The sequence below is a fragment of the Podarcis erhardii genome (genome assembly GCF_964252035.2).
Source record: "Podarcis erhardii genome assembly, chromosome: 3".
In the NCBI taxonomy this organism is placed as follows: domain Eukaryota; kingdom Metazoa; phylum Chordata; class Lepidosauria; order Squamata; family Lacertidae; genus Podarcis; species Podarcis erhardii.
In genome coordinates this window covers 113151490-113178931 of record NC_138507.1, presented here as the reverse complement: position 1 = coordinate 113178931, position 27442 = coordinate 113151490, and the positions used below count along the sequence as shown (strand labels likewise).

The window sequence follows — 27442 nt, the reverse complement described above, 5'->3', positions numbered from 1 at the left end:
CTAGCATCTCAGGGCAAAGGCTATTCAAAAGCCACCTGTCAGAGTCACCCGTGGTCCCAGCTCACAAGAGACCAAAGTCCAGTCCGGCTTATGTACAAAAGTTTTTATTGAAGAACATTCTTAGCTTCACATCCGAGCTCCGTGACTCTACGTCTGTTACGCTTAGACCGCTGAAGTCCCCTCTGAGTCAGTCCCGCCTCTACACCAGTTTAAGAGGCTTGTACTGGTCCACCTCTTCCTCTCTTTCCTTTTCCGCAGGGTCTTTCTGCCCCCCTGTGTTCTCTCCCTTCGGGACTCCCCAGAGGCTGAATCCTCTGGCGCCTCCTCCCCCCTCCTTCGGGCTTTGGGACCAGGCTCCTCCCCAGGACTCTCTTCACTTCCGCGCGCCTCCCATTTTGAACTTGGCGCGCGTACGTTGCTCCTGACCTTCCCTTTGACAGTTACACTGCCCTCGATACTACTTTCCTCCCCTTCCGGCAGGACGTCTTGCCCTGATCTCCTTCCCCTCTCTGCTTCCTGTTCTGCTCTTTCTGACACACTGGTCACTCCACCCCCTTCACTCCGTTCCAGCGGAGCAGCTGGTCCCGATCCCCAACTCCCACTGGGGGTTCCCCCTTCGTTTCCCTGCTCCTGACTGCTTCCCCCTCTGGCTCCCCTTGGCTTGACCAGAGGGGCTCCCTTTTGGGAGTCCTCCGATTCACTGGACGGACTCATGGACAATCTTGGGTCATTGTCGTCCTCTTCCTCGTCACCCTGGAATCTTTCCCCCTTGCTCTCCGTCTCCTCCCTCATCTGCGCCTCTCTCCCTGAACCCCTGACACCACCCTTTAAAACATCCTAGTTTTTCATGCGCAGAGAATTATTGACATCAGTGAGCTTTCTCAACAAGACTTGCGCCACCACCTGCAGTCCAAAGTGGTACGACTTGGCTAGTCACTTAGTTGTTGTTCTTTTTGTTGTTGTTTTTTTAAAAAGAGGTCTTCCTTTTGTAAATTTTAATAAGTTTCCATCACCATACATTTTTGTCTGGATGCTTTGTTTTCATGTCATGTCTGCATAACATGCAGCAAGCACCAATTTTGAAGAGAGTACAGTGGTGCCTCGCAAGACGAAAAGAATCCGTTCCGCGAGTCTCTTCGTCTAGCGGTTTTTTCGTCTTGCGAAGCAAGCCCATTGACGGCTTAGCAGATTAGCGCTATTAGCGGTTTAGCGGCTTTTAGCGGCTTAGCGGATAAGCGGCTTAGCGGCTTAGAAAAAGGGGGGGAAGGGGAAAAAAACCCACAGGAACTCGCAAGACATTTTCGTCTTGCGAAGCAAGCCCATAGGAAATTCGTTTTGCGAAGCGCCTCCAAAACGGAAAACTCTTTCGTCTAGCGAGTTTTCCGTCTTGCGAGGCGTTCGTCTTGCGGGGCACCACTGTATCTTGTCTGGTACAAGAGAGAATGCAGACTGCCTCTTCTAAGACCTTAAATACTTCAGTTAAAAGGAACTTAAGAGTTATTTTTTAAAGGTCCATCAAAGGGATCCTAGTAAATTAATCCGCATGGTTGTGCAGAAGGCAAAACAAGGTTTGCAGGTTGGCCACTGCGTGGTTTCTAAGCAAGAGTTGTTTAACAAAAGCAGCAACAAAGCAACTCTCTCCATGAAAAATAGGCTGCTGAAATGAAGAATCTGGGACCTACATGAGTCGTACCCCTGAGCTTCAGCCCAGGTCTTCCTTGGGCCTACCTTTGACAGGTGACATTGAGAAATTCTTCCTGGACTGCCTCATTGGCCAACAGCACTCTTTTCCGCAGATCTTACCTGCCCTGTCATAGCTCTGAGGAATCCTATTGTGCTGCGGTATGCATTTCTGCTTGTTTTCCTTGGCAACGGCGTTGTTCTACCGTTGCACCCGGGTCAACAGAATTTCATAGCCCTGGGGCAAAGTGTGTGCGTTGTTTCAGCCAAACTCCGTCTGCGAGTTTCACTTGGCAGAAGCGATACCGGGCAGAAATCCTCCTTCCCTTTCTCTCCTAAGCTCTCTGGTATGTGTGGGCCTGTCTGTTGCCCTGCGCGAGAAAGAGAAGAAAAGGTGTTGCCCCTTTGGAGACTATCAAGATACACAAATAGCTTTGTCAGATCAGACCACAATCCCGTCTTGTGTAGCTTTCTCTTCCCACTGCAGCGCAGTTAGGTAGTTTTAGGTTCTGGAATTTAGCCTCACCTAGCTGGGCTCAGAGCGAAGGAGATATGCTAGCATATCTCCAGCTGAGCCAAGGATCAGGAATTATGCCAGTTGTGCAGACACACACACACACACACACACACACACACACACACACTGGCTCAGCCAGAAAATTGCCGTATCCTAACCCTACTCATCCCGGCAGATTTTGCTGTAGGATTGCTCCCTAAGAGGATCATTCTTATAGGCATGACACTGTCTGTCTGACCCCAAGTGATTTGCAATTAGGGATGAACGAGAAAGTCTATTCAGTGTAACTGGAGCATAACCACTTGGGCAAGGGAGGCCAAGCTGCCTCCAGATTATTTTAATCCAACCTGTGCTGTGAATCAGACCGTTCATGTCCTGACGGAGTCCCTTAGTGGCGTCTTATCTTTCGAAAATGGCCCTGGTTGCCTCCTTTCGAAAACGAACAAGCCTCAGTCCCCTTTCTTATCTAACTGAGTGCTTCGAGTCTCACATGGACATGTTTGGCGGTGGGGAAATCATTGCGGCTTGCTGCTGGCTGAGCCCTTCAAAGGCATATTTTGGAAGTTGGAACCGTGTCAGGAATCTACTTATTTACTCAGGGAGTTGTAGAGATTTCAGAAAAAGGGGCTGCTGCCAGAAGATAGCATGACTGCAGCTGGAAAACAATATCCTCATTGAGATAAGGCTCCTGCTTTTGATAGCTGTCAACCGAGCTTGGCTTGAACTTAAATTGCACTCGCAGCCGCCCGAAAAGAACTCGCCGAACATTTTCAGAGAGGGGCTCCGGATGCTCTTGGCGTGTTTCATTTGGGGAGGGGGCTGGAACCCCCACTTTGCATGCAAAACCGGGGTGGGTCCCTGGCATTTCCGGGGGGGAAGGATCTGGAGAGGTGATGCCAGCCAAAGTTGGCAAACTGGGCAAGAAAGATTTTTGCCTGCTTTTTTCTGGGCATCAGACTGTGGTTAGAGATGCAGTATCAGGGCCAGTAGGGACACAGGTTAAACCACAGAGCCTAGGACTTGCCGATCAGAAGGTTGGCAGTTCAAATCCCCGCGACGGGGTGAGCTCCCGTTGCTCGGTCCCTGCTCCTGCCAACCTAGCAGTTCAAAAGCACAGCAGTGCAAGTAGATAAATAGGTGCCGCTCCGGCAGGAAGGTAAATGGCGTTTCCGTGCGCTGCTCTGGTTCGCCAGAAGCAGCTTAGTCATGCTGGCCACATGACCCGGAAGCTGTATGCCGGCTCCCTCGGCCAATAAAGCGAGATGAGCGCCACAACCCCAGAGACGGCCACGACTGGACCTAATGGTCAGGGATCCCCTTTACCTTTACTATCAGGGCCAGAGAAATGGTGGGAGGAACCAACTGGAGAAGAAGGCTCGGAGCCCAGGGATTGGTGGTGGGACAACAATGAATGGTCAGAGGGAGAAGACTGGGGGAAAGAGGTGTTGGAAGCTGAAGAAGTATCAGAGTGGGTGGAGTCCGTGGCAGAAAGCAGTCCAGACTCAGAGGAAGAAGCTGAAGAGGGAGAGGAGGGAGGCAAAGAGGCAGAGATGAGTCCAGCTGGTGAAAAGGCATGTGTCTCCCCCTCCTGCTGTGACCAGCTCCCCTCCTCCTGGTCTCCCAGAACCTGGAGACACATGAGGAGAGCAGAGAACTTAGCGTCATGCAGGCATAGTCTCAGGTTACTTCAGAAAAGCACTGAAAAGGAGGAGACTTAGGCAGCTGTGGGGATGTAGGGATCTCAAGTCTCTGCAACTGCTTCTTGGGGACAATATTTGCTGGAGATGAGTTTCTGTGCTCATTAGCCATGATACTTCGGTCCTGATCCTGTTTTTTGCTAATACAGTGGTACCTTGGTTCTCAAACTTAATCCGTTCCAGAAGTCCGTTCCAAAACCAAAGCGTTCCAAAACCAAGGCACGCTTTCCCATAGAAAGTAATGCGAAATGAATTGATCCATTCCAAAATGCATTTATTATTTGCAGTTATATCCCGCTCTGCATCAAATTTCATGATGCCTAAGTGGATTACCAAAAAAAAAAAAAAAAAAAATACAAGCACATTTTAAAAATTCATAAAAACCCTGAAAATATAGCAATAAAGCAATGGATATTGTTATTATTATTATTATTATTACCCCACCCATTTGGCTAGGTTTCCCCAGCCACTCTGGGCAGCTTGCAGCACAGTGCAGATTCACAAGACCCTGCAATTCAGCATCACATCAGTCCCCAGCAAAAATGCATCCCTCACAAGATTGCATTTTTTATTTTTATTTTTATAAAAAAATTCTAGAAATTCACCATGAACGCTTCCCTTGTTCTCTTATAATGGCAATGGTGCCCACCTGAGAGGTACCAGATCTGTGTTTCATTGAGCTCCAGCTGAAAAAAACAGCCCCCGTGACAAACTTTTTAGACATGCATCATTTTGCGACACGGTGATTCAGTTTTACTAGCAAACCGGAAGTTAACCTCACCCCTTTCCAGCCCCGGGAGGAGTGCAGGGGGCATTTGCACAACACACCTACACACTGCAGCCCAGACACTAACATGTCGTGACACACAGTTTGGAAAGCTCTGTTATAAATCATAATCCTTGTGTCTTGTGAAATCATGATGGTGGCAGTCATTAATTTCCCTAGGGCAGAACCCACCCCAAGTTTACTAGTCTTGGGTCCCACTGGCTTCCTAGAGGGAGAGATTTCAGTACCTGTTTCACCACCCTTTTGACATCAGCCACATCCACGCCACAGGTGGCGCTATGTTCTAAACCACTGAGCCTCTTGGGCTTGCTGATCAGAAGGTTGGCAGTTCGAATCCCCACAACGGAGTGAGCTCCTGTTGCTCCATCCCAGCTCCTGCCAACCTAGCAGTTCGAAAGCACACCAGTGCAAGTAGATAAATAGGTATGGCTGTGTCAGGAAGGTAAACGGCGTTTCCGTGTGCTCTGGTTTTCCATTGCGCCAAAAGTGGTTTAGCCATGCTGGCAACATGACCCGGAAAACCGTGGACAAACGCTCCCTCGGCCTGAAAGCGAGATGAGCGCCTCAACCCCCTTGTCGCCTTTGACTGGACTTAACTGTCCAGGGGTCCTTTACCTTACATCCATGCCGTATATTTAAAGCACTTTCAACACACATTTAAAAGCACATGCTGCCCCCCCAAGGCTCATGGGAACTGTAGTTTGTTAAGTGTTCCGGTAACTGTAGTTCTGTGGTGGGGTAAACCATAGTTCTTAGGATTCTTGCGGGGGGAGCCATGTGTTTTAAAGGTACGACGTGGATGCGAACCTAGAGCTGCTTCCTGATTTGAAGATAGTAGGTGACATTTTCGTATTGTATTAAATAAATAAATAAAACCAGAGCTTCCAAAACCAAGGAGTTAAAAGTGATCTGGGCAAAAAGCCCAGATGTGCAACATTCCAAACATGGAAGGAAGTAGCAAGGGAAATGAAGAAAAGAAAAGCCTTTGACAGAGATTGCAGATAGCTTTGCTAATGCAGAAGAGGAAAGCGGAGGATTAGCAAGGTTACTGGTGTTGCTGCAAAATGCAAGGAAGGGATTGAGGGTCCAGGAAAGCCTATAGCCGCTGAGCCTGGCTTTAGCCATAAGAAATATAAGGGAGGAATGTTAAGAGAGGGCATGTCAGGGCACCGCCGTCCTAAAGTGCAGTCATCATAAGAAGCAGAAGAAGTTGAAAGGATTTCCTTCAGCTCTTGGGAAACGCTTCCCTCAAACAGTAGACATAATTCGCCAGGACTCTTCAAAGGCCTGTCCTGCAAAGAAAAAAACTGCACAGTTATGGGCGGATATTTACTGGGGTGGAGTGGAGATTGAAGCTTGCAGAAAGTCAGATGCAGGTTTTCTTTTCTTTCCAAAGGTGGAGCAATCCTATACAATTCTGTTCAATGGGAACTATTGATTTCCTAGAGGCTTGCTCTCAGGTAGCTTGGGAATAAGACTGTGGCTTAAAAGGTAGAAATGAACACTGCCAAAATCTGCCGGCCTCTTGTTTCAGGTCAAGTAACCAACGCAGGTGCCAAAGGTTAGGTTCCTATAGATGCTACCAGCGCTTTTTTCTATTAAAATAAAATGTTTAGGGGTACTCTCATCAGTGGCGGAGCTTCATGCTCTGGCACTGGGGGGCGGAGAGCAGGTGGGGGCAGGGCTGGCACACACCCGGGGCATGGCGCGCCACCCGCAGGGGCGTGGTCGCATCCTGGGGGCGTGGCACGCCGCCTTCGGGGGCATGGCGCCCAGAGCGGGCGGGGGAGCAGCTGCGATTTCACCCCACCGGGATCGCACTGCCGGGGGCGGTGCGCTCCCCCCTCCTCTTTCTCCACCAGTGACTCTCATTTTGACTCAAGAAAACCACCATTTTATAGTTCAAATCAGGAAAAATAAATACTCGGGTTGTGAACGTGATCCGTGCGGGATGCACGTTTGCAACCTGCAGCGGTGCGTCAGCGCACGCACGGGTTGCGAGTCGGCACTTCTGCGCATGTGTGCGCCACCCCCGAAACCCAGAAGTAACCCGTTCCGGTACTTCCGGGTTTTGGCGGGCCTGTAACCGAAAAAACGTAACCTGAAGTGTCTGTAACCCGAGGTATGACTGTACAATAAATGGACAAAACCACAAAGATTTACAAAATGTTTAGGGGTATGTGTCCCCCTGCGTCCGTCCCCCCCCCCCGAAGAAAAGCACTGGGTGCCACCCTTATTTCAGCAACATTGAATGGTGTGCTTTTCTGAATGGGGAGGAGAGCAGACTGCATTTTGCAGCGCAAGAGATTGGTGGTTCCTTTGTTCTGCATCCACAGAACAGTTTGCTCCCCATACTGTATTGGTATCTCCCAGGCTTCCTCAACCTGGTGCCCTCCACACCCCCAGCAGCCCTACCCAAAAAAGATCTGCAGGGTGCCTGGTTGAGAAAGGCTGGGACATGCAGGGATAATATCTGCTTTCTGCTTCAGAGATCTTTGAGACTGCAGTCCTAAAGACTTACCAGAGCCATGGATGGGGAACCTGTGGTGTTGGGCTACAGTTCTCATCATCTGTGCCCATTGACTGAGCGGGGATGATGGGAGTTGTAGTCCAACAGATATCATGTGGAGGACCCCAACTTACTCGCTGTACTAAGCCCCAGTGAAAACAGTAGAACATGCAGAAGATCGCTCTGCTAGGACACAATAGTTTTTTTAAAAAACACACACAGAGAATTGTCAAAGGAGCCCTTGTTGTTTAGTTGTGTCCGACTCTTCGTAACCGCATGGACCAGAGCACACCAGGCACTCCTGTCTTCCACTGCCTCCCGCAGTTTGGTCAAACTCATGCTGGTAGCTTCGAGAACACTGTCCAACCATCTCGTCCTCTGTCGTCCCCTTCTCCTTGTGCCCTCCATCTTTCCCAACATCAGGGTCTTTTCCAGGGAGTCTTCTCTTCTCATGAGGTGGCCAAAGTATTGGAGCCTCAGCTTCAGGATCTGTCCTTCCAGTGAGCACTCAGGGCTGATTTTCTTCAGAATGGATAGGTTTGATCTTCTTGCAATCCATGGGACTCTCAAGAGTCACCTCCAGCAGCACATATACCTGCATACAAATGAAGCAGGGTCTTGACTGTGATGGCCCTAAAGCTAAGAGACTTGGGCCACCCTGAAGAGTATGCTTTCTCCCAGTCGCAATTTACTTGGGGATTACATTCCAAGGCACCGCGCACTGGAGTGAAATCTCTTAGATTTGAAAAGCCTTTGAAAAACCCTGCAAACAACCCATTTCACCCCTGCCCTGTTCCACCCATTTTTGGTGACGTTTTTGTGACATTGGGGGGGGGTCGCTTCTGGGTTCGGCATGGTAGCATGTGCCTTGAACATGCGTAAATGGGAAGTTGCCTGTATTGAATTTGGACCTATTTAGCTTCTGGATGTTGTTGGACTCTCAAGTCCCATAGCATGGCCGGTGGTCAAGGATCATGGGAGTTGTGACCCAGCCACACCTGGGTGGCCACAGCGTCCCCATCCATAGTAATAATAATAATAATAATAATAATAATAATAATAATTTTATTTATACCCTGCCCTCCCAAGCCAAGACCGGGCTCAGGGCGGCCAACACCAAATATAAAAACAATTGATTGAAATACAGCTTAAAAAAACAAGATTAAAATACAACACTGAAACATTAAAATGCAGCCTCATTTCAGTGGAAACTCAATCAAAAACTTTTGGGGGGATAAAAACGTCAAGTCTTCACCAAGGCTAACTATCCAGACTGTTCCTACATGGGCCAGAAAAAAGCCAGGGAAGTCCCCAAATAGGAGTTCCAACACAGAAGGAGAAAGGAAAAAAGAAAGAGGGGGAGGGAATCAAATTGATTCCACGCCAAAGGCCAGGTGGAACAACTCTGTCTTACAGGCCCTGAGGAAAGAAATCAGATCCTGCAGGGCCCTGGTCTCATGAGACAGAGTGTTCCACCAGGCCGGAGCCAGTGCTGAAAAGGCCCTGGCTCTGGTTGAGGCTAATTTGACTTCCTTAGGGCACGGGACCTCTAGGGTGTTGCTATTTATGGACCTTAAGGTCCTCCACGGGGCATATTGGGAGAGGCGATCCCGTAGGCCTTGTCCTACAAGTATCTGGGGTGTTGTTGTTCTTTATATGCCCTGGGCTCTCTCCCAGCTGGGAGTTGGGTGCCTGCCTCTACAGCATGTCCTCTTTAGCTGCCAGCCTTAGATAGCGAGGTGCCCGGGCAAGGAGGACTCGGGGGTTTTCCAGCCCGGCAGCTAGCGACCAAGAATAAGGAGAGTCAGCGCATGCTTGGATTGGCTCAAGTGTGTTGCTCCGTAACCATGGGCTCCAGATTGACACAGGTTTAAAAGGGCATCGAAGCAACCCCGTGGCTTGGTTACATAAATGAGCTGAGCTGGGGGAATAATTGCACTGAAGTGTAAACGGCCGGTGGGAACCGCGCTGGAAATGCCGAGCGCTGTTGTGATTATCTGGTTGTAGGAAGCAAAACGGCGGAGATTAAAATGTTACATAAGGGAGCGAGCAGCGTGAGTCAGGGGTTTTGGGAAGAGTGAGTCACAGCCAGAGGGAACGAAGCCAAGCATGTAAAGAGAGGGAGAGAGAAAGAAAGAGATCCTAAAGCGTGCTTTCTTCTTGGAAGCAAGTTCCAACAGAATCCGTGGGCTTTCTCTCAAATCGGTGTGTTCTTAGGATGGAGGTTCCAGCAAAGGGATCCGAGGAGGTGGCAGAGAGCGAGTTGGGAAGGATGGGGGCGAGTTGGGGGGCACTGACAAGACTTTTTAAAAGCAGCTTGCTTCAAAGGAAGGGTCTTCCGAGAGCTCAACGCAGCTCACCCAGAATTTCAGCACAGAATGACGAGCGTCCTGCCAAAGTCAGCAACGGAAGGGGACAAAACAGTATAAATCACTTCGTGAGAGAGTGCTGGGTACATTTTTGGCAAATGAGAGGAAGTCGCTGGAGCGCAGCTATTAGGGAAGCTGGTGGGAACAAGCGTGAGGCGATGCAAGCCAACCTGTATTCTGCCACAGCGCTCGGGGGGGGGGGGGTTGCTGGAGTCGTTTCACACACACCCCAACTTGCAAAAGAAACACTTCTCTCAGTATTTCTCGATTATCTCATAAACCTCAGCAGGTTGCAAGGCAGTTTGGAGAAGGCTTTCTTAATAGTACAGTGGTACCTCGGGTTACATACGCTTCAGGTTACATACACTTCAGGTTACAGACTCCGCTAACCCAGAAATAGTGCTTCAGGTTAAGAACTTTGCTTCAGGATAAGAACAAAAATCGGGCTCAGGTGGCGCAGCAGCAGGAGGAGGCCCCATTAGCTAAAGTGGTGCTTCAGGTTAAGAACAGTTTCAGGTTAAGAACGGACCTCCAGAACGAGTACTTAACCTGAGGTACCACTGTATTCATAACCACACTGAATTTATAAGAACTGTTTCTAAAGGGGGGGGTGTTTAAAGTCTTGGGGGCCGCTGCAAATAAACCCCACTCAAATTGCAATGGGATTTAATGGCAATGGGTTTGGAGGAGCAATGAGGCCTCTGGCTGTGATTGGCTGAGCAGCCCTCATATTGCAGGGAAGCAGGACAATCCACATGGTCTCTGGGTACCCCTGGCTGCGCTGCTCACATTTTACAGGGAAAGACTGTAGCTTGGTGGCAAAGTACCTGTCTTGCATTCAGAAAGTCCTGGGTTCAATCCTTCCCAGTTGAGGCTGGGAAAAGTCCCTTGTCTGAAACCTTGGCGGGCTGCTGGCTTTATTGAGCTAGATGGAACAATGGTGTGACTCAGCTAAAGGCCATTTCCTGTGTTCCTACAGAAGGACACGGAAAGCAGGATGGCCTAGAGAAGAAGGACTAAAAGAATTGGGAAAGAAGGGACCGGTTCATTGAAGCAGCCTCTGTTTTCCCCCATGGACCAATTGTCTCCCTTGCTACCATAGGATCTTAAAGCAGGGGCCCCAGGGGCCACATTTAATAATAATAATAATAATAATAATAATAATAATAATATTTCTCATGGGCAGCCTTCTGGGGCCGCATTGCCAGAGGCAAAAGTTGATAAAGTGACAGTTGTGATTCTTACCTTTGTGGGGTCAAAGTCTTCTTCTACAGAGACCCACAAGCTCTGCTTACAACACATGCAGAGGAACACAATTATTATTATTATTATTATTATTATTATTATTATTATTATTATTATTTCCCCAGCCACTCTGGGCGGCTTCCACAAAGACCAAAAATACACTAATATGTCATACATTAAAAACTTCCCTGAACAGGGCTGCCTTAAGATGTCTTCTGAATGTCAGGTAGTTGTTTATCTCTTTGACATCTGACACAATGCAGTACAGTGGTACCTCGGGTTACATACGCTTCAGGTTACAGAATCCACTAACCCAGAAATAGTACCTCGGGTTAAGAACTTTGCTTCAGGATGAGAAGAGAAATTGTGCTCCAGCGGCACGGCAGCAGCAGGAGGCCCCATTAGCTAAAGTGGTGCTTCAGGTTAAGAACAGTTTCAGGTTAAGAACGGACCTCCGGAACGAATTAAGTACTTAACCCGAGGTACCACTGTACACAAGCATTCATTTGCCAGACAGACCTTTGCAACTCGACTCTCTCTCAACACAGACATCATACAGGTCTTTGCAAGATGCTAGCTGTCCATATAATAAACATACACGCGAGCACACACACACACACACACAAGCACACTGGTCACAATGACAGGCGTTTTGTGAATCAATGCAAAGTTTGCGTTCCACCTGCCCGTCTTCCTCTGTGTACTTTTCCAGCAGTGAGCCAGCTTTTAGGAACTGATAACAGCCATCAATTCAAAGACTGAGTCAGTGCGGAGGAAAGTTTCTTTTGAGCTGTCATATAGAAAGGAAGCAAGTAGGAAAATATTTGGGCATTCGAAGAGAGTGTGTGTGTGTGTGTGTGTGTGTGTGTGTGTCGGGGGAGCAAGCCCAAAGAATAGAGTCAAAACAGTCCATTCTATTTGTGATCTGGCTTTTTGTGTGTGGTGGTGTGGGGGGGGGGTCAAGTTTGTTTTCATTTTGCATGAGAAAGAATCCATCTTTTCTTTTCCATGTCCCCACCCGGAATATGCCACCGGTCCCCAGTTCCTGAACAAACACGGAGAGTTCAAGTGGGATTTGTAAACTAGTTTCAAGGAATTTGTTTATTCAGCTTAGAGACTTCCAGTTGGTGCCGAGTGCCAGAAGAAACTGCTGTCAAATTGCGCTGCATCGGATTATAAAAGGCATAAATCTGGGAAGCCACACACAAACCCAGTACAGTGATGCAGCATGCAGAATCTTCTACTGGGGTTGATGGGGAGAGAGAGAGAGAAGAATTGCAAGCCATTAAGAATGTCAGAATATCAGAAGAGTCCTGCTTGATGAAGTCAACAGTCAGATGGGCAGGGTACAAATAATAAATTACTATTATTATTATTATTATTATTATTATTATTATTAGTCCAGCATCCTGTTCTCATGGCCAACCACATGCCTCTGGGAAGCTCACAAGCTGGACCTGATCCAAACAGCATTCACTCCTGCCTCCATCAGGCAGCCATTGTGACTAGTAACCACAGAGACCCTTAAAGGTAAAGGGTAAAGGGACCCCTGACCATTAGGTCCAGTCGTGGCCGACTCTGGGGTTGCGGAGCTCATCTTGCTTTATTGGCCAAGGGAGCCAGCGTACAGCTTCCGGGTCATGTGGCCAGCATGATTAAGCCGCTTCTGGCGAACCAGAGCAGCGCACGGAAACACCGTTTACCATCCCGCCAGAGTGGTACCTATTTATCTACTTGCACTTTGACGTGCTTTCGAACTGCTAGGTGGGCAGGAGCAGGGACCGAGCAACGGGAGCTCACCCCATCGCGGGGATTCGAAACACCGACCTTCTGATCGGCAAGTCCTAGGCTCTGTGGTTTAACCCACAGCGCCACCTGTGTCCCTACAGAGAGCCTTATCCCTCCATGAATTAGTCCAATCCTCTCTGAAAGTCACCCAAGTTGGTGACCACCACTGCCTCTTCTGGGAACGTATTGCAAAGTTCCAACTATGCACAAAGAAGTGCTTTCGTTTATCTGTCCTGGTAGGCCACTGTTGGGAAGGAGGGTGCTGCACGAGATGGGCCTGCGGTCTGATCCATAGCTGTCAGCTTTTCCCTTTTCTTACGAGGGATCCTATTCGGAATAAGGGAATTTCCCTTTTAAAAAGGGGAAAAGTTGACAGCTATGGTCTGATCCCGCAGGGATCTTCTTGTGGTTTGTAAAAAGGCAGGTGCTTATCTAAACATTGCAGCCTGAGACTTCACAGATGGAATTGCAAGCTGATGAAGATGAAGGATAGGTTGAAGGACCCTGTGTGAGAGGTGAGGAGGGGGAGACCTCAAAGGGTGAGAGAAGAGAGGAATGGTCCCAGGTGAGAGCTAGGAGGGCTCACAGCTTTCTGCATGGGATAAAAATAAGAATAATAAGAATGATTTATTAATTATACCCCGCCCATCTGGCTGGGTTTCCCAGACACTCTGGGTGGGTTCCAACCGAATATTAAAAACAATACAGCGTCAGACATTAAAAACTTCCCTAAACAGGGCCGTCTTCAGTTGTCTTTTTAAAGTAAAATAGTTGTTTATTGCCTTGACATCTGAAGGGTAGGTGCCACTACCAAGAAGGCCCTCTGCCTGGTTCCCTGTAACCTCACTTTTTGCAGCAAGGGAACTGCCAGAAGGCCCTCAGCACTGGACCTCAGTGTCCGGGCTGGATGATGGAGGTGGAGACGCTCCTTCAGGTATACTGGGCCGAGGCCGTTTAGGGCTTTAAAGGTCAACACCAACACTTTGAATTGTGCTCGGAAACGTACTGGGAACCCATGAAGATCTTTCAGGACTGGTATTATATGGTCTCGGCAGCCACTCCCAGTCACCAGTCTAGCTGCCGCATTCTGGATTAATTGCAGTTTCCAAGTCACCTTCAAAGATAGCCCCACGTAGAGCGCATTGCAGTAGTCCAAACGGGAGATAACCATAGCATGCACCACTCTGGTGAGACAGTCCGTGGGCAGGTAGGGTCTCAGCCTGCGTACCAGGTGGAGCTGATAAACAGCCGCCCTGGACACAGAATTGACCTGCGCCTCCATGAACAGCTGTGAGTCCAAAATGACTCCCAGGCTGCGCACCTGGTCCTTCAGGGGCACAGTTACCCTATTCAGGACCAGGGAGTCCTCCACACCTGCCCGCCCCCTGTCCCCCAAGAACAGTACTTCTGTCTTGTCAGGATTCAACCTCAATCCATTAGCTGCCATCCATCCTCCAACCGCCTCCCGACACTCACACAGATATAGCAGTGAGAGAGGATGATGTTGTTCTCTTTTCTTTTTAGTTTCCTTTTTTTATTATTTCTTGTAGCTTAGCCTGTTTGTTTTCCTTTTATTGTATTGCGAGAATCTCAGTAAAAATTTGCAGCAAACAATACAGCCTGGGATCCAGGAACAGGGAAGCAATAGTCAGAGAATCATAGTGCTAGAAGGGGCCTAGGAAGTCATCTCATCTGACTTCCTTCTCCATGTAGGATCTGTGCAGCAGGATGTAACCATGGCATCTTGGCACTGGCTGCGTATCCTTCAGCAGCAGAGAGGCCAAATTTGTGTCCAAGGTGGTCTGTTTGACTGTTTCACTTCTCTTACCCTTAAAGGTAAAGGGTAAAGGGACCCCTGACCATTAGGTCCAGTTGTGCCTGACTCTGGGGTTACAGCGGTCATCTTGCTTTATTGGCTGAGGGAGCCGGCGTACAGCTTCCGGGTCATGTGGCCAGCATGACTAAGCCGCTTCTGGCGAACCAGAGCAGTGCACGGAAGCGCCGTTTACCTTCCCTCCGTAGTGGTACCTATTTATCTACTTGCACTTTGATGTGCTTTTGAACTGCTAGGTTGGCAGGAGCAGGGACCGAGCAACGGGAGCTCACCCCGTTGTGGGGATTCGAACCGCTGACCTTCTGATCGGCAAGTCCTAGGCTCTGTGGATTAACCCACAGCTCCACCCGCTTCCCTTCTCTTACCCTTAGGAATTTCCTAATGTTTAGCCGAAATCTACTTCCCTCTCTTTGGCTCTAATCCTGCCTCCTGGAGCAGCAAAGAACAAGTCCTTCGGGTATTTGAAGGTCCACTAGCATGTCCCCTCTTAATATTCGCTTCTCCAAGCTGATCGTACGGTTCCATCAACACGAGAATCCATCCTTGAATATGGGATTCAGCTGCCTTCTACTTTCTCCCAAGGTTCTGGAGACAAACAGAAAAGTTAGGACTTCACCTCCAAAGTCCCTAAAGTCCATGCTGTCGTTTTTGTTTCTTTGCTTTCAAAAGATATTGACGAATGTGCGACAGGCGCCCACAACTGTAGGGTAGATCAGATATGCGTCAACTTAAGAGGATCGTTCAGCTGCCAATGCACAGCCGGGTATCAGAGGCGAGGGGACCAATGTGTCGGTAAGTACTGTGGAGAAGCAAGATGTTCTTTGGCAGTAAAGTTTAAGGGCCTTTCTCCCTAACTAATTGTGGGGGTTTTTTTAACAGATGTATTCTGCAACAGGCCACTGATGCAGATAGTAGAATGGTGGTAGATTTATACTGGACTGCCCACACATCATTCCTCTTTATAAGTTGTTCTGCAGTGTTTCCCCATTGTTAAATACACGAATCATGTCTTTGTGGGTTTCCCCATTAACCTCCATGTGATCGGAGCTAGGTTTTAGGGTTAACTCCATCCCTCCTGGCTCCTTCTCTCTCCCTGATTCAACATCTATTGGCAGTCATTCCAGTTGCTTACAGCTGAAGGATGAGAGAGACACTCCATTGACTCGACTGTCATTTGGCTCCGCTCTGAGCTGTCTAGTCCAGCTGGCCATTTTAAGTGTTAAGTAGCTCTAGGAATTGGTGCCTGGGCTCGCGTTTTCCTCTTCCCTTGCCATCCCATTTTCCTTTTGTGTTATACCTACTAAACTGCAAGCCTGTAAGCAGAGATGCTCCTGCTTCAAATCTTCATGCAGTGGCTAGAAAATTATAGAAGCGGTATAAATGATGACAAATCATCCTCTTAGGGTAGGGTTACCAGATGTCCCTGGTTCCCGGGGACAGTCCCCGGATTTACAAATCTGTCCCCGGACAAATTCTGTCCCCAGAATGTCCCCAGATTTGCAAATCTGTCCCCGGGAAACATGGCAGTGGCAGCTTCAGCAGCCCAGAGCCAGCCAGGTAGGGCAGTTGGCTCTGGCTGGCTTCAGGAGCTGCTTGCTGCTCGGGTGCAAGACAAATGGCGGGTGCCACGGCAGCACGGCGGCTGCCCGCCTGTGACTCCAGAGCCTCCCCTGATCTGTCAAAACAAAGGGGGAAGGGGGAAGGAGATCAGGGAGGGCTCAGGAGTCACGGGTGGATGACGCGCCATTGCCCAGTTTTTTAAAAAACTGCGCATTTATGTTTCACAGGGTGCAAAAGAAGGGCTTTGCACCTTTATACAATATGCATGTGTGCTTGGGCCCAGGGTCTTTTGCCTCACCATCCCCACTACTGACTCCGTGTTGCTACTCAGCTTCAAAAAAAGAAAAAAAGAAAAAGTGTCCCCAGATCCACTGAAAAAAAAATCTAGTAACCATATCTTAGCACCTTTATTCTTGTCAGAGTAAAGCCATGCGAGTTTTTTTAACTCCATTTTTTTATTTATTTATTTTTTAAATGCTGCGCTTTTACGGCAACCCAGACATAGATGAATGTGCACGCCTTTCGTTTTGCCATCATCGGTGCGTGAATACTCCCAGTAGCTACTACTGCCAATGCAACGCTGGTTTTCAGTTAGCAGCCGACAACCACACGTGCGCAGGTAAGATTCGAGGGGGAATTTGGCAGATCTGGACTCAGAAGAAGAGGCTTCCCCACTGTCAGGATAGACAGTCCCATCCTGTAGAGCAGAGACATCCAACATGGGAGCCTTCAGATGGTGCTGAACTACAACTCCCATCATCCCTGACAGGAGTTGTAGTCCAACAGCATCAAAAGGGCACCACACTGTCTACCCCCCGATTGGGTTTCTGTTAATAATATTGTGAGAGCTTGTGGTCATCGCTGCCAATCAAATCCAGGAACTCGGTCACCAAAATGGTTCCAAGAGTTTTCTCAGTACACGGTTTCTTCTCTTTTCTAGAATCTTCCCTGGAAAGCTGTACCCAGAGCAGTTTAAAATGCTTGACCCTGTCATGACAGTGTTGAACTAAGATGGTTTGTTTAATCATTGTTGGTTTCATGCAAGGAAGGGGAAGAACCTGTGGCCCTCCAAAGGCTGATGGGTGGGTTCCAGCTCCCCTCATCTCTGGTAATTGGCCATTGCTAGTCCAGCAACATCTAGAGGGCCGCAGGTTCTCCAACCGCTGCTTTATTTAATGCATTTGCTATTTCTGAAACCTAGGAGTGCAACCTCTTAAAGGCATTTTGATCAATAAACCTTGATGTTTTGTTGAAGTAAGGGTAGCGAAATCGCAGCTAAGAAACTCAAAACAGATATATGACTGACACCCTTCTATGGAGATTGAACCAATGTCCAGACTTTAACATTCAAAAGCTTTACTTGCAGAAACTTATAGCTAGAGATGAATTAAAACATATTTATAGTCACATGCTTCTTCAAGCATGGGCTTATAGTCTCTTCTTCTAACTTCCAAACAACTGTGTTTTCCTCTCTTTTCGGAGCACAGCACTTTCAGCCTTCTGTATCTCAGTCAGGCCATGCCTTGCAGCTCCTATAAGGGATTTCCCTTTTTCCCTTCTCCTGCAGCTTTGCTCTCTGTCTTTCAAGCAGAGAAGAAGCACTCCAACACTCTATTCAACTTAGCAGTGTTCACAGTGGATTCTAAAGCATCTTGCATCATATAAAATGGAGTATCTCCATCAATAGATATCTCCCATGTGACCATTGTTAGCCAATCGCATGAGAACTACTAGAGAACTCTCTAGAATTCAGTTACCAACCAATCAAATTTAAACACATAGTAATGCATACAAGCATTTATAATTTCAGTGAATTAAATTACTATAGCTAGCAGTTTTCTGGTGAATTAGTCTATCAATTACATTTGCACGTGGCTTAACACAGTATTTCTAAAGTAAGATCTTCTCTCTTCCTACACGATCTGCAGAGCTGTTACAGCAGACAAAGTCTTATAAAATGCATTCCTTTTTGTGTTTCTTTTAAGATGCTGTTTGCCATCTGCGTTTATAAGGGCTTGTATTAAAAGTTTATAGGGACACTTTTTCAGCCGATTAAGAAAGTTTTATCAATTAATCTCAGGGGCAAGGAACCTTCTTCAGCCTTTGGGCCACATTTTCTTATAGGCAACCCTCCCGCCATCCTTAGAAATTTGCAGTTTTCTGAATTTTGCAATGCAGTTTTCCAGCCAAATACTGTGTACATTAAAATGCATATGTTAGTGAAATGAACATGCAAAAATGCATTGTGTTGGAGGAAATTGGTTTGCAAGAATTTGTATATTGGGGGGGGGAATGCAGAGAAATAAATTTATTTTGGGGGGAAATTCACACTAAAAAGCTACTGAATTTACACTAGGACTTAAAAAATGCAAACTGATATGGCAGACTGAACTTTAGATTCAAAAAACAAGACACTGAAATTGGCAGGCGAACTTCAGTTCCACATGAGGCTCACCACCCCTGATCTAATTAATTGATTAAAAACTGCAGCCTTACAGAAACCTGAATAAACATGAAGCAAAAAAAGGCAAATCTTGACACATTTGCACTTTTAAATATTGTCCCCAATGAGCACTGACCAATGAGGATTTGTTGTTCCTCCCTTTTCCCTCCCTCAGCTACTCAGGTGCTGATCTGAGCATTGAAAAGAGCTGAAAGAGGAAGTGGGAAAGAGGGTTGCTCTTCCTTTTTCAGCTCTATGTATATTTTGAAGAGGGAGGTAAGCACCCTCACCATCTCATGACAAAGAGAGGATCGCCCAGAAGCTTTGCAGTTGCCAAGCAAGTCCTCCTGGCTGGTGTGTTGGTGTTACCTCTGGCCCCATGAGAATTCCCAAGGGTCAGCTAAATAGGTCTGGAAGATGCATTTGGGCCTGAAGTTCTCCAACCCAATACAGGTATCTCATGCCACCTGGATTATTTAGCTATAGACAAGCTCTACCTCTCTTTCAAATCAGAACCAGTGAAGGTCCTGTGTGAGTGTCTGGAGGTGGTTGGAGGATGGATGACGGCTAACAGATTGAGGTTGAATCCTGACAAGACAGAAGTACTGTTCTTGGGGGACAGGAGGCGAGCGGGTGTGGAGGACTCCCTGGTCCTGAATGGGGTAAGTGTGCCCCTGAAGGACTAGGTGTGCAGCCTGGGAGTCATTTTGGACTCGCAGCTGTCCATAGAGGTGCAGGTCAGTTCTGTGTCCAGGGCAGCTGTTTACCAGCTCCACCTGGTACGCAGGCTGAGACCCTACCTGCCCGCTGACTGTCTCGCCAGAGTGGTGCGTGCTCTGGTTATCTCTCGCTTGGACTACTGCAATGCGCTCTATGTGGGGCTACCTTTGAAGGTGACCCGGAAACTTCAACTAATCCAGAATGCAGCAGCTAGACTGGTGACTGGGAGCTTAGACCACATAATACCGGCCTTGAAAGACCTACATTGGCTCCCAGTACGTTTCCAAGCACAATTCAAAGTGTTGGTGCTTACCTTTAAGCCCTAAATGGCCTCAGTCCAGTATATCTGAAGGAGCATCTCCACCCCTATCATTCTGCCTGGACACAGAGGTCCAGCGCTGAGGGCCTTCTGGCAGTTCCCTCACTGCAAGAAGCCAAGTTACAGGGAATCAGACAGAGGGCCTTCTCAGTAGTGGCACCCGCCCTATGTCAAAGAGAACAACTACCAGACTTTTAGAAGACATCTTAAGGCAGCCCTGTTTAGGGAAGCTTTTAATGTTTGATGCATTACTGTATTTTAATATTTTGTTGGAAGCCCCCCAGAGTGGCTGGGGAAACCCAGCAAGATGGGCGGGGTATAAATAAATAAATTATTATTATTATTATTATTACTAGTACTGCTACTTCTACTACTAACTCCCATTAATAGTTCTACCAGCTGGCGGGCTTGTTGCTAGGAATTATTAATAAATAGTGTTGTTTCAGCTATTTATATCCAAACAATAACCAATAAGCTACCTTTTTCTCAGAGCCAAAGAGCCCTGAGAAAATTGGTCTCTCAAATATTGGAGAGTTAGTGATCTGGGGAAGAAGCTTTACACTCAAAAGGAAATCTGTACCTACTAGAAGTTACTCTCTGTAGTAGGTGGATAATAAAAAGTTAATAATGCAAAACAGGGTTCACTACGGGGTCACATACCTAAACTTTACATTTGAAATTCCGGCAAGTTTTTTACATTTCTGTGCCCTCTGATAATGCTCTTAAGATGGATATAAAACGGACCCCCCAACATTGCACTGAGGAGAAATAAATCTCACCATTTTGCAATGCAGTTGATGCTCCTGAGCATTGCAAAATGATCTACTGGTCTCAAAGGCTCATGTCATAAACGAAGTGGAATTTTAAAAGAACAGGTCTCCAGGGTAATAAACAGCTCCAGATAAATCTTAAACCACATGCATGCTGAGAAGCTTTATCAGTATGTATTTCTTATAGCAATTATTTATAGACCTACCCCTCACCAAAAATCGTATGGGGGGTGAGGGGGGCAAGTGGGGAAGATGCTGGAATCCAGCATTTAAAAACCACAAAAGGGTTTCTGGAAAAGTTTGCTACATGCTAAAATGCCACCAACATTTCCTAACAGAAATGAAGAATACTGTATTTTTTGCTCTATAAGACTCACTTTTTCCCTCCTAAAAAGTAAGGGGAAATGTGTGTGCATCTTATGGAGCGAATGCAGGCTGTGCAGCTATCCCAGAAGCCAGAACAGCAAGAGGGGTTGCTGCTTTCACTGCGCAGCGATCCCTCTTGCTGTTCTGGCTTCTGAGATTCAGAATATGTTTTTCTTGTTTTCCTCCTCCAAAAACTAGGTGCGTCTTGTGGTCTGGTGCGTCTTATAGAGCGAAAAATACGGTAATTCTCACAGGCATAACAAGTGTGATTGGTAGAGGGCGACACATATGCCGACCCAATTTTGAGAGGAGAGAGGAATTCTCCACTCAGCTTTGGCTTCCATGCCAACTTGTCTCTGCTTTCCCCTTCCCTGGGAATTATGTTATCCATGAAGCAGTCGAGAAGACAGTACTGTAAGACAGTGTTTTTCAACTTTGGGGGCCCAGATGTTATTGGACTACAACTCCCATCATTCTTGACCATTGGCTAAGCTAGCCAATAGGACAACATATTGACTGTGGTTGGCATCCCTGTCTCAAGAGACAATTGGGTGTACATCAGGGCACAAGGCTAGGCAATGTATGGAGGTCCTGGGCTGCCAAGACAACAAGAACCCCCTCTCAGCCTCGCTGATGTGGTCCAAAAAAAAGCAGAGCGATATGTTTGGCACCAGCTTGGCTGCAGGAATTCCCAGAAGGAAGCGTGCAAGGCACCATCCAACCAACTTAGGGACCCTACTTTGGTTTTGTATAGCCTTTACTTCTCCTGAAGATGTCCCACAAGGCAGCGGAGGTTTAGGATCAGAGTTTTCCTTCTCCTAGATGGGCTACCTTCTTAGGTTGACACACCCCATCTGTGCCTCACTTCCCTCCACAACATGTGCAGAGACCGCCTTCTTGACTGTTGAACCCACTCTTGGTCTCATTCGCTCAATCTGCCATAGCCTGTCTTCGCATGCAGAGGATGTCCCTGATTCATCAAGGGTTTGAGACCCATCAGCTACTCTCACCTGGTTTAGCCGGCCAGTCAAAGCCGTTTCCTGGGGTGTGGCCAGCTGTCACATGCTGACAACTTCTAGGAGCTGCAGAACTGCCCCAGAAGGAGCATAACAGATTCCCCACCAGAGGAACTGAAATGTCGTACGACCATCAACCCCGAACGTCAGCTTCCATTCATCAGCCTCATGGCCCATGGGTAGAAACTGTTCTTTAACCTGTTGGTGAGGCTTATCGTGCTTCTATATCTCCTGTCTGAGGGCAGGAGATTAAAAAGGTGCTGGCCAGGGTGTGAGTCATCCCTGATAATGCTCCTTGTTCTTCTGAGGCAACGGTCTCCTATGATGACATCTAGCGGACTCAGGAGACAGCCCATGATATCCTGTGCTGTCTTCACCACCCTCTGAAGGGACTTTCTGTCCATGGCTGTCAAACCAGCATACCAGACTGTATGAGAGAACACTTTCTGGTGCCCTCCTCTAGGACAAGGTACACCAAAGGTGATATCCTGTTGTACCCATCTGGACTTGCACTATGGAACTTCCCCTTCCCCTTGCAGTCCTCTGCGTGTCCCTCAAACCTACAGCATGGGAGCTGTAGAAGGGAAGAGAGCAAAGGGAACTCTGCTCATGCAACACTGGACATCGCCCTGAGTTAAGCCAAGTGCAGGTAGTGACTCTCCCAGAAATCTCAGGTGCTGTCTTGGTGAGATACAGTAAGGAGCAGTTGACTCATATTGCACCTTCAAAGGATGGTGTGAGTACAAAGTTCTACTGGGCTATGAGCCTATAGTTTTTACTTCCAGAATCTCGAGGTAGGGCTGGGACCAATGGTCTGACTTCCAGCATCTTGAGCTAGGTGGACCAATGGTCTGACTCGGTATCAGGCAGCTTCTTGTGTTCCTCATCTCCCAAACTGTTTCTTCATCAACAACAACTAAGCATACGCAGGTCAAGAACCTGTCTCCTGACTTGGATAAGGTTTGATGGGGATATTACTGGAGCCATTTCCTTGTGATAGGAGTCCTTACCTGCTTACATTCCTGGTCTCATACAGTTAGGGACAGCTTCTGCTTTGCTACTCCATCTCTCTGAGGAGAGTGAATGGGGTCCTTTTCAGAAACTAGCTGAACTTTCAGCCAGGTCTTCTCAGGCAGGCTGACAGGGGTTAACAGCACAGATGTTCCCTTTTGTCTAAAACATGGGTAGGCAAACTAAGGCCCGGGGGCCGAATCCAGCCCAATTGCCTTCTCAATCCGACCCGCGGACGGTCCGGGAATCAGTGTGTTTTTACATGAGTAGAATGTGTCCTTTTATTTAAAATGCATCTCTGGGTTATTTGTGGGGCCTGCCTGATGTTTTTACATTAGAATATGTGCTTTTATTTAAAATGCATCTCTGGGTTATTTGTGGGGCATAGGAATTCGTTCATTATTTTTTTGTTCAAAATATAGTCCGGCCCCCCACAAGGTCTGAGGGACAGTGGACCGGCACCCTGCTGAAAAAGTTTGCGGACCCCTGGTCTAAAAGTTGTGGGGAACTGAATTTTGCAGCGGTGTCCGTGCCAAGTTATCTGGGGGTAATTCTTACTCTCAGGGGTGAGGACGAAATTGAGAAGAGGATGCTAAAGTAGCTGAGTCATTGAACCTGACTCAACAGGGCTCTTTTGTGGCTCTTATGTGACTGACTGAATTGAGTTTTCTTCTGGCTCACAGGAGTGGTGTTGATGTTGTGGTCTGCCATTCTTTCAAACTTGTGGAACCTGGCAGACAAATCTAACAACAGGTGTTTCGTTCTTATTCAATGCATCCTCCACTAATCAAGAAAATGTTCTGGACAACCAGGCCTGGTGCTAGGACCATAAAACCAAACCTATTAAAAGTAGAAACAGCAACGCCATCAAAACAAATACAGCCGTGTTAGTCATCGCTATTAAAATATACAGAGCAATTGTTGGTTACAAGAAATGAGCCATCTGTGAAGCAAAGAGGGATGGGAACACAGCAAAAATCGATTGCTTAAAAAAAAACCACCCCAAATAAAAATGGTCTGAAACACATTCCTTCAAAAAGTCAGCCATTTTGGATGCAAGATTCCGCTGAAGTCATAGGTTGTAGGTAATAGGTATTTTAATTAGGGATGGGGGACAGTCCATTCAGTTCACATTAGAAGGTGAACCTACCTAATTGGCACATTCCAAAACAATACGTGAACTGAAACATAGCCAGGTTTTGAAATCGCACTTCTCCGAATTTTGCAATGATGTTCTCCAGCCAAGTAAAAAGCATGCAAAAATGCACATACTAAGGTAAGATGTACATATAAATGCCTATATTCGAACAACATATAGAAATCAATTACATTAGGGTAAATAACTGTGAGAATGTATATAGTAGACAAAATTGAATGCAAATATGTGTATAATAATAATAATAATAATAATAATAATAATAATAATAATAATAATAATTTATTATTTATACCCCGCCCATCTGGCTGAGTTTCCCCAGCCACTCTGGACAGCTTCCAATCAAGTGTTAAAAACAATACAGCATTAAATATTAAAAACTTCCCTAAACAGGGCTGCCTTCAGATGTCTTTTAAAAAGAAGATAGCTGCTTATTTCCTTCACATCTGAAGGGAGGGTGTTCCACAGGGTGGGCGCCACTACCGAGAAGGCCCTCTGCCTGGTTCCGTGTAACTTTACTTCTCGCAATGAGGGAACCGCCAGAAGGCCCTCGGCGCTGGACATCAGTGTCCAGGCAGAACGATGGAGGTGGAGAAGCTCCTTCAGGTATATAGGGCCAAGGCCATTTAGGGCTTTAAGGGTCAGCACCACACTTTGAATTGTGCTCGGAAACATATTGGGAGCCAATGCAGGTCTCTCAGGACCGTGTTGTGTATATTATGATAAATTTGTACTGAAATGCTGATTAATTTTCATGAAGGCTTTAGATTAAAAAAAAACCTGATATGGAGAACAGAACTTAAAATTGGAGAAGAATTAGAAACTAAGACAAACCCAAATTGTCAGATTCACTCATCCCTCTTTTTTTTTTTATTTAGTGTTTTTTAGAAAGACGGTATCCTAGCTGTTAAGGTGGTGGGTCTTTTTTATATAAAAATAGTGGTGTCTCATCACATGGGACAACAACGCATAGTTCAAAGGGTTCCCAGTTTTAACCAAAGCTGTGCCAAAGGTTATCAAAAGAGAAGTTTTGGCTGATTTAGAATAGGGTTGATTTTGAAAGAGAATGGAATGTTGTCTTTTCATCTTCTGGGGTGTGGTAGGCATTGGAGGGGCGTGGAACACTCATCAGCGCTCTCCTCACCTGAGGACTGCCATTTTAATGTCTAAGAATGCTACTCCCTATGCACCCCAACATAGTATTGTTCCAGGAATTTCTTGGAAAAGAAAAACGGGGGCTGCCAGGTCAGCTGGAGGAGTACCAATGAATTTTGTGCATAATAATAATAATAATACTGCAGTAATTTATTATTTCTACCCGGCCCATCTGGCGGGGTTTCCCCAGCCACTCTGGGCCGCTTCCAACAGAACATTAAAAACACAATAAAACATCAAACATTAAAATCTTCCCCCAACAGGGCTGCCTTCTATTATCTTCTAAAAGTCAGATAGTTGTTTATTTCCTTGACATCTGAAGGGAGGGCGTTCCACAGGGCGGGCACCACTACCTAGAAGGCCCTCTGCCTGGTTTCTTGTAACTTTGCTTCTGGCAGTGAGCAAACTGCCAGAAGGCCCTCAGAGCTGGACCTCAGTGTCTGAGCAGAACAATGGAGGTGGAGACCCTCCTTCAGGTATACTGGGCTGAGGCCTCCATTTTCAGATTTGAACTTTGAAGTCCCAACAATAAAAAAGAACAACTACAACACATTGTAATATCAGAGTTTAAGCACGTGCATCAGCTGTTGCTATGGAAAGAAGAAGAAGTTATTATTTATACCCCGCCCATCTGGCTGGGTTTCCCCAGCCACTCTGGGCGGCTTCCAACAGAACACTAAAATACAATAACCTATTAAACATTAAAAGCTTCCCTAAACAGGGCTGCCTTCAGATGTCTTCTAAAAGTTTGGTAGTTATTTTTCTCTTTGACATCTGGTGGGAGGGCTTTCCACAGGGCGGGTGTCACTACTGAGAAGGCCCTCTGCTTGGTTCCCTGTAACTTGGCTTCTCGTAGCAAGGGAACTGCCAGAAGGCTCTCGGCGCTGGACCTCAGTGTCCGGGCAGAACGATGGAGGTGGAGACGCTCCTTCAGGTATACTGGGCCGAGGCCGTTTAGGGCTTTAAAGGTCAGCACCAACACTTTGAATTGTGCTCGGAAACGTACTGGGAGCCAATGTAGGTCTTTCAAGACCGGTGTTATATGGTCTCGGCGGCAGCTCCCAGTCACCAGTCTAGCTGCCACATTCTGGATTAGTTGTAGCTTCCGGGTCACCTTCAAAGGTAGCCCCACCTAGAGCGCATTGCAGTAGTCCAAGCGAGAGATAACTAGAGCATGCACCACTCTGGCGAGACAGTCTGCGGGCAGGTAGGGTCTCAGCCTGCATACCAGATGGAGCTGGTAAACAGTTGCCCTGGACACAGAATTGACCTGCACCTCCATGGACAGCTGTGAGTCCAGAAAGACTCCCAGGCTGCGCACCTGGTCCTTCAGGGGCACAGTTATCCCATTCAGGAACAGGGAGTCAATGAGAACCTAACTCGATCCTGCCTGTCACTTTAATGGTCCTCCTATCTAGGGACAATGTCATATGTTATTATCGCTCCCGTATCCCTGCTGTGATTTCCATCAGGTAGGGGATCTTTTGCATTCTGGGGGCAGGTTTGCTTCATGGGCACCCTTTCAGAGACCATGTGCCAGGTGAATAGTATATAAGGCTACATTTCAGCCATACAAAAGTTAGAGGCTTCTACAGACAGCTCTTTCCGTCCAGGCAAGCTAGTGGAAGGCACATTCCAGTGAGGCAAAAGCACTCAAAGGGGGCATGGAGGGGAAAGTGAGGGTGTGGCCTGGAAAGAAGGGGTGTGGCCTGGGAGATTCCTGAGTGACAGATAAAAATGAGGTCCCCACTCCTGTTGTAGGGACGCAGGTGGCGCTGTTTGTTAAACCACAGAGCCTAGGACTTGCCGATCAGAAGGTCGGCGGTTCGCATCCCCGCGATGGGGTGAGCTTCCGTTGCTCGGTCCTACTCCTGCCCACCTAGCAGTTCGAAAGCATGTCAAAGTGTAAATAGATAAATAGGTACCACTCTGGCGGGAAGGTAAACGGCGTTTCTGTGCGCTGCTCTGGTTTGCCAGAAGCGGCTTAGTCATCCTGGCCACATGACCCAGAAGCTGTATGCCGGCTCCCTCAGACAATAAAGTGAGATGAGCGCCACAACCCCCAGTCTGCCATGACTGGACCTAATGGTCAGGGGTCGCTTTACCTTTACTCCTGTTGTACATGTTCGATTAACTTTCACTGATTAAAAAAAAATCTCAAAAGCCAGAATACTTACTTTAGCACAGCTGCATACTTTAGTATTAATTTGCATAACATGATTTATGACACTTGACTTCCATTTCTCATGGCGCAGGAATTTGGATATTGTTTTTCCTTCCCCTGAAGCATAATACCAGACGTTCTCGATAGAAAGCAAAAGACAATGTAAAATGGATTTTGCATTTAATTTTGTGTGATTTAAAGGCAGCCTGAAACCTTGTCATATCCTTGACAGTTCTAACTGCATTACAGCAACCGCAGAATCCACCGTACGTCTGAGCAAATCAGAGCAGCTGTAGCTCAGTGTTAGGGTTAGTGCTGAACAAGCCTAGTGAAGGC

At 47.2% G+C, this 27442-nt stretch overlaps 1 protein-coding gene across 3 annotated transcripts in view; it reads left to right on the top strand.

Annotated features, from left to right (window-relative positions):
• EFEMP1 (EGF containing fibulin extracellular matrix protein 1) overlaps window positions 1-27442 on the top strand; it is a 73868-nt gene that overhangs the window by 31808 nt on the left and 14618 nt on the right. For 2 of the 3 annotated variants that reach the window (XR_014154560.1, XM_081854870.1), the window contains exons 6-7: window positions 15096-15218; window positions 16486-16605. The exons of the other annotated variant lie outside the window; for it this stretch is intronic. Coding sequence is in view for 1 of the 2 variants with exons in the window: in XM_081854870.1 (XP_081710996.1) it covers window positions 15096-15218; window positions 16486-16605 (243 nt within the window). In the remaining variant the exon portion in view is untranslated. The remainder of the gene's footprint in view (window positions 1-15095; window positions 15219-16485; window positions 16606-27442) is intronic. 3 annotated transcript variants of the gene reach the window in all.